Source organism: Salvelinus namaycush, chromosome 30, assembly GCF_016432855.1.
Source record: "Salvelinus namaycush isolate Seneca chromosome 30, SaNama_1.0, whole genome shotgun sequence".
NCBI lineage: Eukaryota > Metazoa > Chordata > Actinopteri > Salmoniformes > Salmonidae > Salvelinus > Salvelinus namaycush.
In genome coordinates this window covers 17023952-17044723 of record NC_052336.1, presented here as the reverse complement: position 1 = coordinate 17044723, position 20772 = coordinate 17023952, and the positions used below count along the sequence as shown (strand labels likewise).

Here is a 20772-nt window from a genome sequence, read left to right as displayed (position 1 = left end):
TCCCTGCAACAATGTTCCAACATCTATAACAGCCTTCCCAGAAGAGTGGAGGCTGTTCTAACAGCGAGGGTGGACTAACTCCAAATTGATGCCCATGATTTTGGAATGAGATGTTCGACAAGCAGGTGTCCACATACTTTTGGTCATGTAGTGTATCTTATCCAGAAGCGGTGCGTGGGGAAAATCACTGGGGAAGCCAAGCCAGGAAAAAAAAGCCATATTACAACCTATGTGTTGTGATAATTGCGTTGTTTGCTCTATAACCTGTTAGTACATATGCCTTGCGACTGTGATGTATAGGCCAAAGGCTGAGACAATAAGAAGACAGTGGCAGAATAAATTGAACCACACCTTTGTTCCATCACAAAACCAGAGAGCAGCCGTTGTCCGGTGAAGTCCACAAAGCATATTGCCTGTAACAAACAGTTACATGACCTACAGCATGGTCAAGAAAGTTCATGTTTCTGACATTTTCAGACTACAATTTTGAACCACAGAGAGATACTGCAAGTCGCAAAGAACGCAGGAGCTGCCGCCACTATTCCAGCACCGTTTTCAATTTCAACATCATCAAATCACCTATGCATAGTCTAATACAGTGACAACTAAAAGATACCAAAAACTATTTTGTCCAATCAATGTAAGTTACATATGATGTGGTTGTCCATGGTTCTGATTTATTTGTCTGTGTGTTGGTGAAAGTATAAAATAACATTTTAACTCACCCTACTTGTAGAGAAACACCAATGCCACCCTCCCTTTCATGCTGACAAAAATGGTCTATGACTATCATACAGTACAGTCTTATTACTTTGTTGTCCTAGGCTACCTGGCTAAAATAATTGCTCGCTAGCCCAACTTCCTTTCATAGGCAATGTTAGCCTTCTACATGTAGCTACATATTGAACTTCCATCCTCTCAGTCCAGGGTCACAGTGTAGTTTATGGTTGGATCAGAATTGCCTTTATAATTATTGGCCAGGACGGAGAACTAAGTAAAACCACAAGTCCAAATCCCTATCTCCATCCATGGCTAATTTAGGAAAGGGAAAATTTTAGCTAGCTAGCCACCAGAGGACAACAACAAAATGAGATGCAACAATTCAAGTTGTTTCAATAGATGCCGTATTTCTCTATGATAGGACTGAAGCCAAATCCAAACTGGCTTCCCTTGACACTTTATTTTGGTACGCCAGGACCATTCACAGTTGAGTTCAATGCTGATTGACAATTATTTTATACTTTTTTTTAATCAAGGGAGGCCAAATGCTTGCTAACTTCCCTTGCATTCAATGCTACGGGCAGCAGCAATATCGTACTCTTTATGACCAGACCGCATCAGATAGATGGCCTACACATACAGAGACAGAAGGGCGCTGTTTCTCTCGCTCGGATGTCTTGTCAGGTGAGAAATTTAGCCTCTTGCGAACTGAAGGGCATTTATAAAAACACATAGACACGTAAGATACATTATTTTATGTTTTTTTTCTTGGTAAATGTTTTGAGAAAGCCTGGCATCCCTTGGCATCCATCAATACATGCCACTGATATTAACCATACCAGTGCTGTTGATATACAGTGGCTGAAGCATGTTTGTTGATGTAGACGCCACTTCATGGTTTTACTAAAGATAGAATTCAGCAAAACAGAGAGCTGTGTCAAGATAGTTGGGCTGTGGAAGAGGCTCTTGAATGAACACTCCCTTGTGATATGTGTTGTACTGCTCTGTATTTCAGTCTTTGGTGGCCCACTCCTTTGCTCTCAAATCCATCTGAACAGGTATGCAACATTGTCATGCAAATCATTTGCTCATCATGCCAAAGGCTGAGAAAGAGCGAGTAGCTAAATCGACACATCTTGCTTCTCTCTCGCTCTCCTGCCGAACGAATGCGGCGCATTTTTATTTATTTATTTTATACAATATTCTGCCCATATTAACACATTTATATACAATATTCTGCCACCAGCCAGCCGTCGTTCCCCAGCCAATCGTGCACACGTGTCGGGTGTGCAGACGAAAGAGTCGCCGACAAAGGAAGGCTTCTGCAGACTTCACTGTATAATATAACGCGGTGCTTCAATGGACACAAGGACAAACCCTCATAACTTTTTTAGTTGACTATGTGATTATACATATTTTATAAAAGTTAGGTATCACGAAATCGACTCACATTTTTCCTCTCTGAATCCCCCCCACCTGTAGCGGTTTTGCATTCTAATGTTTATCACTGATACAACTTTCCCTGTATGAAAATTACTTAGATTCCTCTTTTCTCCGTGTAAAAAAACATCAAATCATGACATCAGTTATCTTAAGGTCGGAAAGTCGTAGCTCTAGAAAGATACCGGAGTTTCCGACTTGGAATTCCGTGTTGGCTGACCATTCAAAAATATTTTTCCCAGTTTGAGCTATTTTTTATTTTTTTTCCAAAGTTCCCAGTCGTTTTGAACGCGGCATTACACCCCTACTCTTACAATAAGTGCCATGGATTTTTTTTATGCCCACAGAGTCAGGACACCCGTTTAAAATCCCATCTGAAAGACCCTACGTAGGGCAATGTCCCCTTCACTGCTCTGGGGCATAGAGCCCTACAGTGAGGGTGTCAAACAGTTGGATATAAGAGCAACGTCAACTCACCAACATTACGACCAGGAATACGACTTTCCTGAAGCGGATCCTCTGTTTGGTCCACCACCCAGGACAATGGCTCTGATCACAGCCAGCGGCCCAAAACAACGGCGCCGCAGAAGGTGCAGACAGAGCGGTCTTCTGGTCAGGTTCCATAGACGTGCACATCGCGCAGCGCTCCCGAGCATACTACTCGTCAATGTCCAGTCTCTTGACAACAAGGTAGACGAAATCCGAGCAAGGGTTGCCTTCCAGAGAGACATCAGAGATTGTAACGTTCTTTGTTTCACGGAAACATGGCTCACTCGGGATACGTTATCAGTCGGTACAGCCACCTGGTTTCTTCACGCATCTCGCCGACAGAAACAAATGTCTCTCTGGTAAGAAGAGGGGTGGGGGTGTATGCCTTATGATTAACGAGACGCGGTGTGATCATAACAACATACAGGAACTCAAGTCCTTCTGTTCACCTGACCTAGAATTCCTTACAATCAAATGCCGACCGCATTATCTACCAAGAGAATTCTCTTCGATCATAATCACAGTCGTGTATATCCCCCCCAAGCAGACACCTCGACGGCCATGAAATAACTTCATTGGACTCTATGTTAACTGGAAACCACATATCCTGAGGCTGCATTTATTGTAGCTGGGGATTTTAACAAGGCTAATCTGAAAACAAGGCTCCCTAAATTTTATCAGCATATCGAATGCGCGACCCGGGCTGGCAAAACCCTGGATCATTGTTATTCTAACTTCCGTGAGGCATACAAAGCCCTCCCCCGCCCTCCTTTCGGAAAATCTGACCACGACTCAATTTTGTTGCGCCCAGCCTATAGACCGAAACTTAAACAGGAAACGCCTGTGCTCAGGTCTGTTCAACGCTGGTCCGACCAATTGGATTCCATGCTTCAAGATTGCTTCGATCACGTGGACTGGGATATGTTCCTCATAGCGTCGGACAATAACATTGATGAATACGCTGATTCGGCGAGCGAGTTTATTAGCAAGTGCATCGGTGATGTTGTACCCACAGCGTCTAATAAAACCTTCCCCAACCAGAAACCGTGGATTGATGGCAGCATTCGCGCAAAACTGAAAGTGCGAACCACTGCTTTTAATCAGGGCAAGGCGACCGGAAACATGACCGAATACGAAGTGTAGCTATTCCCTCCGCAAAGCAATCAAACAAACTAAGCGTCAGTATAGAGACAAAGTAGAGTCGCAATTCAACGGCTCAGACACGAGAGGTATGTGGCAGGGTCTACAGTCAATCACGGACTACAAAAAGAAAACTAGCCCTGTCGCGGACCATGATGTCTTGCTCCCAGACAAACTAAACAACTTCTTTGCTCACTTTGAGGACAATACAGTGCCACCAACACAGCCCGCTAGCAAAACCTGCAGGCTCTCCTTCACTGCAGCCAACGTGAGTGAAACATTTAAACGTGTTAACCCTCGCAAGGCTGCCAGTCCAGATGGCATCCCTAGCTGCGTCCTCAGAGCATGCACAGACCAGCTGGCTGGTGTGTTTACGGACATATTGTCATGGCCGTCAAAAGGAGGAGACCAAGGCGCAGCGTGGTATGCGTACATTCTTCTTTAATATAAGAATGAACACTGAACAAAACTAACAAAATAACGAAACGAACCGTGAAGCTATCCAAATGAGTGCTGAACAGGCAACTACACATAGACAAGAACCCACAAATACCCAAGGGAAAATGGCTACCTAAATATGGTCCCCAATCAGAGACAACGATAAACAGCTGCCTCTGATTGGGAACCATAATCAGGCCATCATAGACTTACAAATACCTAGACCTACTAAAACCCCTAGACTTACAAAAACCCTAGACAATACAAAACTAGCATACCCACCCTAGTCACACCCTGACCTAACCAAAATAATAAAGAAAACATAGATAACTAAGGTCAGGGCGTGACACATATTCAATCATTCCTTATCCCAGTCTGCTGTTTCCACATGCTTCAAGAGGGTCACCATTGTTCCTGTTCCCAAGAAAGCTAAGGTAACTGAGCTAAATGACTATCGCCCGGCAGCACTCACTCCCGTCATCATGAAGTGCTTTGAGAAACTAGTCAAGGACCATATCACCTCCACCCTACCTGACACCCTAGACCCACTTCAATTTGCTTACCGCCCCAATAGGTCCGCAGATGACGCAATCACAATCACACTGCACACTGCCCTAACCCATCTGGACTAGAGGAATACCTATGTAAGAATGCTGTTCATCGAATACAGCTCAGCATTTAACACCATAGTACCCTCCAAACTCGTCATTAAGCTCGAGACCCTGGGTCTCGACCCCGCCCTGTGCATCTGGGTCCTGGACTTCCTGATGGGCCGCCCCCAGGTGGTGAGGGTAGGAAACAACATCTCCAACATCTCCCCGCCGATCCTCAAAACTGGGGCCCCACAAGGGTGCGTTCTCAGCCCTCTCCTGTATTCCCTGTTCACCCATGACTGCGTGGCCATGCACGCCTCCAACTCAATCATCAAGTTTGCAGACGACACTACAGTGGTAGGCTTGATTACCAACAACGACGAGACGGCCTACAGGGAGGTGGTGAGGGCCCTCGGAGTGTGGTGTCAGGAAAATAACCTCACATTCAATGTCAACAAAACAAAGGAGATGATCCTGGACTCCACGTCGACAGGACAGTAGTGGAGAAGGTGGAAAGTTTAAAGTTACTCGGTGTACACATCACGGACAAACTGAAATGTTCCACCCACACAGACAGCGTGGTGAAGAAGGCGCAGCAGCGCCTCTTCAACCTCAGGAGGCTGAAGAAATTCGGCTTGTCACCAAAACACTCACAAACTTTTACAGATGCACAATCGAGAGCATCCTGTCGGGCTGTATCACCGCCTGGTACGGCAATTGCTCTGCCCACAACTGTAAGGCTCTCCAGAGGGTAGTGAGGTCTGCACAACGCATCACCGGGCGCAAACTACCTGCCCTCCAGGACACCTACACCACCCGATGTCACAGGAAGGCCAAAAATATCATCAAGGACAACAACCACCCGAGCCACTGCCTGTTCACCCCGTTATCATCCAGAAGGCGAGGTCAGTACAGGTGCATCAAAGCAGGGACCAAGGCCATCAGACTGTTAAACAGCCATCACTAACATTGAGTGGCTGCTGCCAACATACTGACTCATCTCTAGCCACTTTAATAATAAAAAATTGGATGTAATAAATGTATCACTAAGCCACTTTAATAAACAATGCCACTTTATATAATGTTTACATACCCTACATTACTCATCTCATATGTATATACTGTACTCTATACCATCTACTGCATCTTGCCTATGCCGTTCGGCCATCGCTCATCCATATATTTTTATGTACATATTCTTATTCATTCCTTAACATTTGTGTGTATAAGGTAGTTGTTGTGAAATTGTTAGACTACTTGTTAGATATTACTGCATGGTCGGAACTAGAAGCACAAGCATTTCGCTACACTCGCATGAACATCTGCTAACCATGTGTATGTGACAAATACAATTTAATTTGAAGTCACCTTGTCCTAGAGAGATTTACACGGTTATCAAAACGTCTCGCCAGGGTAAGCCTACACCAAACACAGCCCTTATTATTTGTATTTTATTTATTTATTTTCCCCCAATTTCGTGGTATCCAATTGTTAGTATTTACTGTCTTGTCTCATCGCTACAACTCCCATACGGGCTCGGGAGAGACGAAGGTCGAGAGCCATGCGTCAGAGAGCCATGAGAGCCATGAGCCATGCACTGCTTCTTAACACAGCGCGCATCCAACCCGGAAGTCAGCCGCACCAATGTGTCGGAGGAAACACCGTACACCTAGCGACCTGGTCAGCGCGCACTGTGCCCGGCCCGCCACAGGAGTCGCTAGTGCGCGATGAGACAAGGATATCCCTACCTACCAAACCCTCCCTAACCTGGACGACGCTGGGCCAATTGTGCGTCGCCCTATGGACCTCCCGGTCGGCTGCGACAGAGCCTGGACTCGAAACCAGAGTCTCTGGTGGCACAGCTAGCACTGCGATGCAGTGCCTTAGACCACTGCGCCACCCGGGAGGCACCTCACAGCCCTTATTTTAAGTGTTTCTAAAATCCCCTATGGGAAAAAACAAACAATTGGAACCATTTCCTTGTTTGACCACTAGATTTTATGACTCATACCGTGGTTCTCTATTGGGAGCTCCTTTGGCCAGAGTGCCCCTACTGGCCCTCCAACCTCACTTCCAGCAGCATCTGGTCTCCCATTCAAGACCGACCCTACTTAGCTTCAGCGGCAAGCCAGCAGTGGGATGCAGGGTGGTGTGCTGCTGGCAAGCAGGAGAGAGGGAGGAGAGAGGGAGCTGACTCCCTGGGACCTCAGAGATCCCTCCATACGTCAGACAGTCACCTCTCTGTAGACTCTCCCTGCCACCCCAGATGAATGGGCATCACAGGGGTAGGCATCACACAGGCACAGCCCTTCCTCTGTGGCTCTGGGTAGCTTTCATCACACAGCCCTTCCTCTGTGGCTCTGGGTAGCGTTCATCACACACGGAAACAAACTTGTGTTCACAAGTATGTCCAACCAGATATCACAGAAAGAGATCGAGAGAAAAAAAGACAGAGAATGAGAGAAACAGCGAGAGGAGGAGGGTTAGAGTCTAATTAAAACAACATGTCTTAGCTGTTATCTCCTGAGAAATGAATCACTCTTTACTGTTTGCAAGGTCAATAATGAATAACAAGACAATCCCCCATTCCTCAGGTCATCTGTATCAGTATACTTAATAACATTGTCTTCAACACTCTTGAGTTGTCTCTAATTAGGACTGGCAGACTAGACTCTTTATTCCACAGTGATTGTCAGTGAGAATAGGTGCATGCTTTCTCTGTTGCTTCTCATCAACCATTCTGAGTGTGGGTGTCTGTGTTCTCGTCAGCTCAAGGCCAACAGCATGAGGTAAAGCAGTAGGGTTAACTCCTGAATGTTAACGTGGACATGCATGTGTGTACTATAGTGTGCCATGTATGTTCATGGCGTTTGGTGTGTGGGGCCCATGTTGACTGACTTTAGAAAGCTTTGACAGAGCTGCTGATCAGGGAGCTTCATTCTTGATTTGTGCTCTATGGACGGGTGGGATTTGGCTTTGCAACGATAAGGTTGTTAGTGAGATTGATGGCTAGGCCTGGTTTGAGATTGATGGCAATCTCTCTAGTATTTTTTGTTTTAGATCAAACTACGGAGATTATGTAAAATTTCCTTTCATATTTAATTACCTGTGTTTGACGACTTTCTGACTATCTTCTGTTTCTATCACAACTTTTTCCTCAAATTAAAAGAGATGCGAAACAAGAGTAAAATATTTATGGAATTTTAAGTTTCCTTACCAGATTTAGATTGACAGTTGCCTTAGGCTTGAATCATTTTTTATATACTTTTTCAATAGCTCCAGTTTGAAATCCATTGATTCACTTAAACCATGAAACACTTAAACCATGGTTCAAACACTGCTTTAGGTCACTTTAATTTACTGATAGCATCTTTAGGGGATGAGTTGGCTCCCTTCAGAATACCTAGCTTGGAGTTAAATTATTAGTAATAATTTCTGGTACTGGACATAATTGGATACTGGGTGCTAGATGGGTACACTCTGGCTGGGTTTACATAGGCAGCCAAATTCTGATATTTTGCCCAATTATTGGCAAAGATCAGAATTGGGCAGCCTGTGTAAATCCAGCCTCTGTGCTCCACTGAAAGCAGGTGGCAATGTGGAGAGTTCAGGCATGAACTAGGTGTATTAGATAAACAGGTGTATGAATGTCCAAGCATGGCAATGGATGAGCTGTGTGTCTGCTAAGCTCTCAGCCCTCAGTCCACTAAAATCCTCTCTGCTGTCACTGTCTGAACAAGAGCTTCACAAGATTTACATTTTGATCGAATCAACAGGAAAACAAACAAGAACGCCAACAGTGGCTGTAGCAGTGATCCGGGTGCAGATGGGTTTTTGGCTGTTGTTCCTACATTCCCATGTGCCCATGAATGCATCACCATGTCCCATACATTAATAGCATTGCAAATTAACTGATACAATGTATATTGCATATAAAACTGCACTTTTTATGTTTAATTGGTAGGAAGCTCTCATTAGAGTTGAGTTGAAGGTCTGAGTTTCTCCAGTAATATCCAACAATGTGTCCACATTCTAATGCTGTGCCTTTTTCTCCCCTCTTGTCGCTTCAGCTTGACAGGACAGAGGTGATCAAGAGCAACCTGCACCCGGTCTTTGCCAAGGTCTTCACCCTGGACTACTATTTTGAGGAAGCGCAGAAGCTGCGGTTCGAGGTCTACGACATCCATGGCACCCACAGTATTGGCACCCGCGACGACGACTTCCTGGGTGGGGTGGAGTGTACGCTCGGCCAGGTCCTGTACTGAATGTCTGACCCTTCCACTCAGTTATCCAATGTACCATTTGTTATGTCTAATCAAATCGCTCACCACACATAAACTGAATGGAACACTGTGCCGAGTTGCTGCTCACCAACAGAGGTCAGAGGGTAAAGGTTAGAGGTCACCAGTCCTTGTCATACTGCTCTCAAACTGCTTTCGTTCTAATTGTCCGGTAATACTTCTCACTGCTTCACTAGTCACCAGTCATTCATAGTTTTCCTGTGTTCCACAGATTGTAGCCCAGAAGAAGATGGTTAAGCCTTTATTCCTAAAGTATGCGAAGTACGCCGGGAAATCCACCATCACGGTAGGTTTCACCTATTCATCATCCTATTGATCTCACTCCCAGCTCACTATTGCAGTAACAGTGGCACGCAAAATCAAATGCATTGACTTGTTAAATAAATTCATGCAATTAAAGCAAAGTAGCTGATGTGAATCCTGTGATGTAAGGATGCTTCTCTGTACAAAGAATCATGACTCATATACAATATCTGTCATGACAAAGAGAGGGGGACGTTAAAGCCCAGAGTGTTGTTTCTGTTGGATGGTCTCAACACCATCTGCCAGGCCAACATTACATTGTCATACAAAAGGGAACAACACAGAGAAATTGTGTTTAACAAGCCTGCAAATCTGACCTTTAGTGGAGTGGGAGGAAGAGTCAGTGTTCCTCACTGCTCCTGTTAAGTCAGAGGTGCAGAGTCTCTGATCTCTGTGCCTTCTTCTACTGCAGAGATGAGAGGAGAAAAGGGAAGTTTTTTTTCCCAAGGAGTGAATTTGATCATGTCAATAACAGACCTTTTGCCTTATTGATACCTATCTTTATTGATTTTACCCTAACAAACTACACATAAATTGCCCTTGGAGAGAAGGGCTGAGAATGACTTGCTTGTGATGGAAATGGCCAAAGTAAAGATGGCATTTGAGGATCTTTCCCTTCGGCTAGTGTTGCCATTATGACCATTGATTGGATGCGATCACATGGTGGCAGCTTGCTGTGAGGCGGTTATGGGGGATATAATGGGTTTGTTTAAGCACAGTCCTGTAGCAGTGTGGGCTTAATGCATTCTAGTGAATTAGTGCTAACCTGTGTCATGGTGTTTCTGAAAATGGCTTTTCCTGATATGATAATGGGCCTGGGCTTTGTCAGGTCTGTCTGTGAGATGGATCCCAATGGCATGGTGTCTGCCTGTAATGTGCCTGCAGGCTAATCTGGAAGGTGGCAGAACAACAGACAACTGTTGTGTTTTGTGTGAAAAATCCCTTCCCAGTGTTTGTAACACATCTCTCAGATGTCCATTGTGCATATGGGGACATGGGATGTGGAGAAAAGTTGGTCAAATGGTAGGGATTAAGGTACTGTTGTATGCAGTTACTGTGGCTCCTACTGGCAAGCATCACATTACAATGGTCTTCTGACTGGAACGTTCATAGCCGGGCCACAATCCAATACACATTATGCCTACACAATACTCACCAGGACAATGGCGCCATGATATGAGATACAATAAATATGCTCTAGAGCAACGGTGTCTAGATATAATTTGTATTTGTTGTCCTGGTAACAGGAGCTTTTTTGGAACACCATTATTTTTCTCTTTACTGAGATTCATTGGACCCAAGTCTCACAGAATCTGTGCAGAAGATCTAGGTGCTGCTGTAGGCCCTGCTTGGTTGGGGACAGAAGCACTAGATCATCTGCAAACAGTAGACATTTGATTGCTGAGTCCAGAAGGGTGAGGCCGGATGCTGCAGACTGTTCCACTGCCCTCGCCAATTCATTGATATACTGTACACAGATTGTACAAAACATTTCCATGGCATAGACTGACCAGGTGAATCCATGTGAAGCTATGATCGCTTATTGATGTCACTTCTTAAATCCTCTCCAATCAGTGTAGATGAAGGGCAGGAGACAGGCTAAAGAAGGATTTTTAAGCCTGAGACAATTAAGACATCGACTGTGTGTGCCATACATAGGGTAAATGGGAAAGACAAAATATTTAAGTACCTTTGAAAGGGATATGGTAGTAAGTGCCAGGCGCACCGATTTGAGTGTGTCAAGAACTGCAACGCTGCGGGGATTTTCACACTCAACAGATTCCTGTGTGAATCAAGAATGGTTCAGCCAACTTGACACGACTGTGGAAGCATTGGAGTCAAAGTGTGGTGCAACTCAATATTAGGAAGGCGATCCTAATGTTTTGTTCACTGAGTGTATATGTTGAATAGGGTGGGGCTCAAGATGCATCCCTGTCTCACCCCATGGCCCTGAGGAAGTATATCTGTGTCTTTATTGCCAATTTTAACTGCACACTTGTTGTTTGTGTACATTGATTTTATTCTCTCTCGCTCTCGCTCTCGCTAGCAAAACTTATTAACCTGTCTGTAATAATCCTTTTGGAGGCCAACTAAACGGTCTTGTGGACTAAATTTGGACCCAGCTCCATTTGGCCAGCTCTGCATTACTGTAATGGAACCATATCTGTTTCTCGGCTTGAAGGAGCTTTCTGTTGAAGTTTAAAAGTAATAACACTCCTCAACATTTTGTGACATATTTTGATTGGCTTCAAGGTCATGTCCACATGTTATACGACAGGCTGTCTGCCTGCGGAAAATAAAATATTCTCATTGGGCAAAAATGTGACTTACTAAAACCCTTTTTTCAGGTACACGCTGAAGAAATTTCTGGCAACAATGGATATGTTGAACTGTTCTTCTGTGCCAAGAAACTGGATGATAAGGTAAGGGATTAGGGGCCTTCTCTTGATGGAAATATCAATATAGTTCATGGGTGAATTTGTGCTTATTGCTGGCTGTTGAACCTCTCTCTTGTGAATGTGATTTCAAGATCTCTTTTTAACATTATCAGTCATTAACCAGACAAGAAAGATTTATACAACGATGATGATATGGATTTTCTACACTTTTATAAACGCAACATTTATTTAGATCCATATGCTTTACACTGTATTTACTGGATGACATAAAGGCATACAACATGCATTTCAGCATTTGTTCTATTAAGTCTGATTTGAACTTGGCTTTCTGTAAATGCTGGTTCCCCGTTGAGACGAGAATGGTGAGAATGGTGTGTCATGGACACTTGACAGATAGCCAAAGGAAGATGAGGGTGAGATCAGTGAGAGGTTTGCTTAGTTCAGTGTGTGTGTGTGTTTTTGTGTTGGTGTGTGTGTAAAGGGTGTTACCGTGTGGTTCTCTGTTTGCAAATAGCCCCTCCACACAAAGCATCCCACAATGGACCACAGGCCCTGAAGCTCTGCAGGTGTCTGTTCTTCCTACAGCAGCAACAAGCCTTACCCGAACACCTCCACACTTATCCTCTCTCTCTCTCCTTGTCTCTCAACTAATATCTCTGCCTTTCTCCTTCTCTTCCTCCTTTACTCAGCATATCTCTCAGGGTCTTCCTCCTTTTCTCTGCATATCTCTCAGGGTCTTCCGCCCTCTCACTTTCTGTGCCTCAAGCAAAAACATACTCTTAGTGATTATCTGCAAAATACTTTTTTCTCTCTCTCTTTTCCTACCATTCCATTTTTGTCTGCCATTCATGAATTTATGCATTTCAAGTATCCTGGCTCTGAAAGGCTGCCTTGCAATATCCAAAGGACATGATCGACCTGTCCTTTTCAACTCTAAATTCCTGCGCCCTAACACAAGATGAAGAAATCAATCCAACATGGGGATCTCTGTGCAAAGACAGCACAGACAGCAGTAGTTCTTCAATAAATGGCTTGACAGAGAAAAGCTATGTAAAATGCATGGTTTTCTCAGAAAGAGGGAGTTTGTTGTCGGTAGAGCATTTAGGAGGGTTACGAAAGATATTTGGCAACAGATTTTGGGAGCTGGAGCACTGAGGCACCTACAGTAGAGCTGGCACACCCACACAAGGCTCAAGGCAGAAGGTTCATATCTCAGTCAACAAGACTGGAATAACTCTCTGACATCAATGATTATAGCAGAAATCTTCTTCCTGCCTCTCTATGCTCTCAGAATGCTACCAAGCAAAGGGTGCAATTGGCCTCTGACTCAAGCAGTGTTGGAGAAAGTTAACAGGGAGTGGAGGTAAAGGTCTGCTTGGTGTGTATTCATCAGAGCAGAGCCCAGGCTCCTTTAATGCATTTATTAGAGTTAGCAATTTACAATCCTTTTGATTGGCTGATTGGACCTAATCCAATAGAAAAAGGGTCATGATGAGCAATTCCATGTGGAAATAAAAACAGATTTCAAATTGCACTGTTTGTGATTTAGACACAAGCAATATAGCTAATTGAATCTTCAGTGTACATTGGAGGCAGGGAAACTCATCAATGGTGGTATGGTGTGCTTTAAAACGTTCTCTTTCTTTTGCTTATTGACATAATTACATTTCAGTTGCCCAACCCTGTCAGCAAACTACTTTAACTATACACTCTTAGATAAAGGGTTCCAAAAAGTTTATTCGGCTGTCCCCATAGGAGAACCCTTTTTGGGTTCCAGGTAAAAGCACTTTTTGGTTCCTGGTGGAACCATTTTTGGTTTCATGTAGAACCCTGTGTGTAAAAGGTTCTACATGGAACCCCAAACAGTTCTACTTGGAACCAGAAAGAGAGCCAGAGAGCAGGAGATGGAAAGTGGGAGAGAGGGGGGGTGGGAACAGAGAGAGAGGGAGACGTGGGGGGGATGGTCACATGCTCAGGCAGATTAATTGCCAGGCTACTATCTTTGTATGGAATCTCTCCGTTCAAATGACTTTGAGGATCCCATTACACTGAGAAATAGTACTCTAATAGACTATGCACATGATCTATACCACACAGGCTATAAATACTGCCTGCTTCACAATGGTGATCAGCTGTGATGAGGCACTTTAATATTGTAGTTGATTTACCAGCACAATGGGTGACGGCTCTGACAAAGTATCTTTTCAAAGGTTTGCATTTAAATGTCTTGAATGTTTAACCTTTTGTTTTTAAAAGTACTTGAAAATATATAATTTGTAGATGACTTGCTGTGACAACCACAGTATGAGCAACATGGATCAGGCAATGAAATATCCCCCATTTATTTCTAATACTGTAATGCTGCCTGAAACACTATCCAAGGTACTGAACAAACTGCTGGAGGACACTATGGAACTTGTAACTTTATGGAACTCAGTAGACCGTGCTGGTCAAAGGTATAGGTAAATTAATGAATGGTGCTGATTATATAAGTGGTGAGAGCTGTTATTGCTGGACAGGGATTACATGTTGACAGACAAATGCACTTGTAATGCACGTCAGTCCACAGTGACGCCACTGGCAAGGGGTTGCCGTGACAACGAGATGGGGGGGGCTACCTCCTTCTTTCCTCCCTGGCTGTCCCTGTGGAGCTGTATCAGGCTAATGCAGCGAGAAATGGGGACATTAAATATCTTGTTTTGTGCACCCCGCTCACTCTCTCACACACTCTTTCTTTCTCCCTCCATTCCTTTCTCTAACACTCTCATACACATACACTACACAATGTACAGAAATACTGTCTGTTGAGCCCTGAACAATCAATTGACCCAAACAAGCTGTAGTTGCTCTCAGCCTTACCTTGAGACTCAATGTCAAATGACTCTTTCAAGACCTTTTCCTGATTTGATTTGTCACAGCAGTGAACAATACACCACATGCACAGGCAGGGGATAAGCTGTGTCAAATTTAGCACCAGGAGGACCGAGCTAACATGTTGACATCTGTGTGCGTGTGATTTCAAGGACTTGTTTGTTATTTGCTTGAGATAAATGACTGTACATTAATGGCTCAACTAGAATTAGTGTATGTTTGATTGGTTTGTATATTTGGCAGGATCTCTTCAGTAAGTCAGACCCTTTTTTGGAAATATATCGAATCAACGATGATGGAACGGAACAGCTCGTTCACAGAACTGAGGTAATAGACACATTCATTCCTCCTCTCTGTATCTACCTCTCCTTCTCCATGTGTGGGGAAAGTTACTCATGTCTAATGTGCTCTTGCAGGTAATCAAAAACAACCTGAACCCCGTGTGGGAGCCCTTTAAAGTGTCTCTCATCTCTCTGTGTAGCTGTGATGAGGACAGGAAGCTCAAGGTAAGAAACACAGGAAGTCATAGTGTGATGGTTTAACGTTGCTGCTGTGGTATTGATTGATGAATGAATGAATGAATGGAACTGGTGACTGAAGTAACTTACTGGTGAATGAACAGTCAATATTAGAGGGTTCTGTCTGTTACTGTCTTGTTGTGTCACAGTGCCTAGTCTGGGATTACGACTCCAGGGGAAAACACGACTTCATCGGAGAGTTTTATGCCACCTTCAGAGAAATGCAGAAAATTGGCGGTGGAAGCAAGGTCAGTCGAACGGAGAGAGAGTGCTGTCAGTCACTGTTGAATGTTTGATGTGTGTCACTGATGTCCCACTTGTGACAGAAATGGATGAAAGAAATGTCACGCTGCGGTTCTATGTTCTGCAAGTCATACCGCAGAAGTCATAACTCATTACTATGTTTCTGTATGTATTGTCTACCTCTTGTGTTAAAGGTCACATGGGATTGCATGAATCCAAAGTACAAACTGAAGAAAAAGAACTACAAAAACTCTGGGGTGGTCATCCTCAGTGATCTCAAGGTTAGAGCCAGCCGTTACAGCTCAGCAACTCTCCACTATCGAATACATCGAGAATCTTCCCCATCTCTGTGCTATTCGGTTGTACGTCTCTCACAACATGTACACATAGTGCTAATTAATGAATATTGCTCATTTTAGAAATGCGATCATCCTCAGTTTACTGTCCACCCCCGCTACCATTTCTGTAAATGACTACATCTGTGGGTGGCTGTCACCGTGCTTTCCCCCTATGTTTTTAGTTCGCAGGTCTTTTAAAAATGTTTTTTTTTAAAATTGGTATAGCTGTTGGTGTGTCTCAGGCCTATCATTTTGATTATTTCATTTGGATTAATTAGTTTACTACGCCCAGCTCATGTGATTGCTGCTGTGTCTCAGTTTGAATCCTCTGCCGCCCCACTGTGTGATCTCTAACTGGCATGAAGAGAACACACTGCACATCACAGAGCTGCTGCCTTCAGACTAAATCATCACCATTCTCCATGTTCATGCTTACTACATAATACTTGTTTTCTAAACAGTGCATAGCTACTGAGATGTGGTTGAATAATAGTTTTAAAATACATATGTAACCGATGTGAAATGGCTAGCTAATTAGCGGTGGTGTGCGCTAATAGCGTTTCAAACGGTGACGTCACTCGCTCTGAGGCCTTGAAGTAGTTGTTCCCCTTGCTCTGCAAGGGCCGTGGCTTTTGTGACGCGATGGGTAACGATGCTTTGTGGGTGACTGTTGTCTGTGTGCAAAGGGTCCCTGGTTCGAGCCCAGGTAGGGGCGAGGGGACAGAAGCTATAATGTTACATTGATGCTGTTGACCCGGATCACTGGTTGCTGTGGAAAAAGGAGGTCAAAAGGGGGGTGAGTGTAACCGATGTGAAATGGCTAGATAGTTAGCGGTGGTGCGCGCTAATACCGTTTCAATCGGTGACTTCACTCGCTCTGAGGCCTTGAAGTAGTTGTTCCCCTTGCTCTGCAAGGGAAGTGGCTTTTGTGGCGCGATGGGTAACGATACTTCGTGGGTGACTGTTGTCTGTGTGCAGAGGGTCCCTGGTTCGAGCCCAGGTTGGGGTGAGGAGAGAGACGGAAGCTATACTGTTACACACACTTGTTATTTTGTAAATTGAACAGCCATTGGTTAAAACTGGAATTCATCTAAAAACATTGAGTACTCCAAGTCCGAACTCCCCACCCTCTGGGGTTCAGTTTAAAAGCTTCTTATCTGTTCTGCAGCTTCACAGAGTGTATTCCTTCCTGGACTACATCATGGGAGGATGCCAAATCCACTTTACAGTAAGTTGAGTAGCCAATGCGTGCACTAGCATATTATCATCACTTAGCAGCATGGTACAATGCTATGCTAACCTTCAAAGGTGTACGATCCACTGACTGCCTACATATTCTATACATATTAATGGTTGCTTGCCTTTGTTAAAGTGTTGGAATAGACAATATGCCTAGTATTCTAACCTGCCTGTGAAATTTAAACCAGTGTTCCATTTCAAGGCTAAGTGCTGTCATCAAGGCCAGTGTTTTGATTAAATGCTACATTCTCTAAGTGTGAAACATTACATTCTGCATTTTTTAACTAATGAAACATTACCTTTCTGACTGGCATTTTCCGGTGTGTCCGGATGCTTTTCTCACTGAAGACTAGCTCCTTAGAAGGATAACTGAGGCAATAATGAATATTAATTTAGGGGAACTGCTATGTTAGGAGCACTGCTTCATTGTTGCATAGACAGCCTTAGGTATCACTTTCCACAGATTAAGAACACTATATAATGCTTTGATAATGCACTAATGATTAAAAGAATACCTGCAGAATATTTGTATGATCGTTTCCCTTGTTGAGAAGCTCTGCAGTTCTCCCTGTGCTCCTATCTTTAGCACTGCTGATGTCAAAGAAGTGAAATATCTATGTCCTTTGCTGCTCCTTCTTACATGCCCTCAACGCATCCTGCACATATGTTGGTCGTATAAATTGCTCTGAGAACATCTGCGCAATGACTGGACATAAAAAATGGAAATTTAACAGATGGCTTCAGCAATGTTCATTTACATATTTTAGATATTTATGTTTTCACCATATATTATACAGATTCATTTGCGTAAGCAGTCATGCTTGATGACATGATTGCTATGATATTACAGTATTTAAGACTATGAGGCTGCTCCGGGGTTGAAAAGTCAAGTCACTCAAAGACGCAGGCTCCAGACACTTACACAATGGAAGTCAGTTGATTTGTCATAATCGTCCTCTATAGAAACACCAGTTTAACAGAGCACAGAATAACCTGCTTCAACACAACCTTCATTGACAGGTAGACTCTAGGTCTAGTGTTTATGGTGTTTGGTTTGTTTACAGTCTTCTATGAATCTGTCATTGCTCTAGGTGGCCATTGACTTCACAGCCTCCAACGGAGACCCACGGAACAGCTGCTCCCTACACTACATCAACCCGTACCAGCCCAACGAGTATCTGAAGGCTTTGATAGCAGTGGGGGAGATCTGTCAGGATTATGACAGGTTAGTCAGCACCATGACTCTCTGCCCAGCCTCTCATCCTGATCTCTATCTGTGGGGCTGCTCTCTGTATGTCTATCAATGGGAAATTTAACTTTTTACATTCCATTCGGTAGATGTCTCATAATGTACCGAGCCAGTGGTTCTACTTCATCTAATTCCCAGCTATGAGGAGATAATGGAAATCGTGGAATGCAGAAATAGAATAGAATTCTGAGGATTCTTTCAACTACTCACTGAAGCATGAGTTGGAAAATGAATGACAGAGTTGAACAATTATTACAATAAGGCCTCGATTTACATTTACATTTTAGTCATTTAGCAGACGCTCTTATCCAGAGCGACTTACAGTAGAGTGCATACATTTTATTACATTTTACATACTGAGACAAGGATATCCCTACCGGCCAAACCCTCCCTAACCCGGACGACGCTATGCCAATTGTGCGTCGCCCCACGGACCTCCCGGTTGCGGCCGGCTGCGACAGAGCCTGGGCGCGAACCCAGCCCAGCCTGGGCGCGAACCCAGAGACTCTGGTGGCGCAGCTAGCACTGCGATGCAGTGCCCTAGACCACTGCGCCACCCGGGAGGCAATCCACTGGATTTCAATCCAATCCAGTGATAACTCACGTTGTTTGGGCGGTGTTGAAGGTTTGAGTCCGCAAATCGGTGAGTGGCTGTTCTTGTGTGTTAAAAAGCACTCCCTTCCTATTATCCTACCGCGTTAGTTCAAAACTGCGATAGAAAGTGTGCATGTTGTCATGTTAATTTGGATGGGGATAGGCAATCAGTCTAATCGAGGTGTAGACAACATAACATCACACGTTCGAGTGTCTGAAATTGTAATGCGACTGCATGAACTTCTTACACGGCTGCATGGGATTTGTCGGATATAAAGTCGGGTGTGGTTTTGCTGCATCAAATGGCAGTGTCTGAAATAAGGTAAGGCAAGGAGCTGCTTGTGGATTTGACACCACCAAAACAACCGCTACGCAGATAGAATCTAACACCAAGTCAGCCACTTGATGTCATACATTTCCTCCATGTAATCTAAGACTTTTGCCAGATAATACGAAACTGCAACAAAAAAACAATTTAATTAATGCGTGAAAATTACTAAGGTCCACCTGCAATTCTCATGCCCACTGCCAACACTTTCATTAAGTCCTTATATTTCCACTTTACTAGGAGGAAATTAGAGCAAACAAATTGCTTTACACAGACATTGGCAATGCATGAGGAGGCCCTGGGGAAATCTCAGATGAAGTTGCTTGGAGGCAGAATCAGTGTTTGAGATGAGGCCGGTCTGCTTAGATTTACTGCTGCCGTTGCCGTTTCTGCTGCTGTTGTTGGAATGGGCACAAAGCGAGATGGTTCCAAGTGCAGTAGACAGCAGGTCTTGTTCCATCCGTGGCGGCGGGTGCAGAGGAGAGGACACCCATCCTGGCGCAGTGGCACAGCAGGATTAGCAGAGTCAGGGAGGGACAGCAGCAGGATGGGCAGGGGTAGGGAGGGGCAGAGGAGAGGCAGCAGCAGAGACGTGGAGAGATGGCAGAAGAAGGATGCACAGGGCTCAAGGGTTTGGGGAGATAATGGTTTCAATGGCTGGGGAGAGTTGGAGAGACATGCTGTATATTATAATTTGTGTGTGTGGTCACATTTCTTTCTGTATACAGTATTTGTTAAGGATCTGTAATTGACTGGTATTATAGTTACACTCCTAATTTCTAAATGACTAATTCAATATTTATTCCATATACACCAGAGTTGTTGGAGGCAGTCTTGTCAGACACTGGTTAATTAGTAACAAATTATTGAATTTGGTCTCTTGTCTGTCGGCACAGAGCCAAATGAGGATTTACACTGAGTCATGCCAGTGTTGGCTCCTCCTCTTGAATGTGTGGAGAACGTTGGCTGCCTAATTAAAAAAGTACAAGAGATAACTCTAGAACAGCAGAAGACCTGTTGGAGAGACACAGACTCTAGCTACCTGGAAAAGAGATGTGTAGGTAGCTAACTCAGTTTGGTGTTGGGTGTCACAAACATGCCTTTAAGTGTTGCGCCTACGTTATATATTGTGGGTTATCTCCTCCCACGTCAGGCTGTTATTCAGGTGCACAACGTGGGCATGCAGGCCTCTTGTGGGGAACATCAGGTGATGTGTGATCACATTTACACAGTAGGAGCTGGATTAGGAGCCGGTCACCTTTTGCTCTGTGTGGGAAGTGGCTGGTTCTCCTACTGAGAGGGGAACGGGGCTCAGTGAAGACACCCGCCTGCAAGATCCGCTTTCACATCATGTCACGTGGAAGTGAGAAAGAGGTGCCACCATGGAGCCCACATGTTTGTGCCATCCTCATTAACAGGCCTGGGAACAACATCACATCTGGCTCTCCCACTCTCCTTACTGGTGTCATGTTGAAATATAGCTGTCTACCGGGGTGGTAATCCTCCAGAGCATAGCAGTCTCTACTTGGGACTTCTCACTTAATGCAGACATGTGCTGCTTAAGAAAAC

The 20772-nt window shown here is 44.2% G+C and overlaps 1 protein-coding gene across 1 annotated transcript in view; it reads left to right on the top strand.

Annotated features, from left to right (window-relative positions):
* The window catches only part of LOC120024829 (copine-7-like), a 39287-nt gene that overhangs the window by 4991 nt on the left and 13524 nt on the right, over positions 1-20772 (top strand). The window contains exons 2-10 of the mRNA XM_038969153.1: positions 8891-9073; positions 9333-9407; positions 11773-11847; positions 14938-15021; positions 15111-15200; positions 15362-15460; positions 15650-15736; positions 16962-17021; positions 18124-18257. Of these exons, the coding sequence (XP_038825081.1) occupies positions 8891-9073; positions 9333-9407; positions 11773-11847; positions 14938-15021; positions 15111-15200; positions 15362-15460; positions 15650-15736; positions 16962-17021; positions 18124-18257 (887 nt within the window). The remainder of the gene's footprint in view (positions 1-8890; positions 9074-9332; positions 9408-11772; positions 11848-14937; positions 15022-15110; positions 15201-15361; positions 15461-15649; positions 15737-16961; positions 17022-18123; positions 18258-20772) is intronic.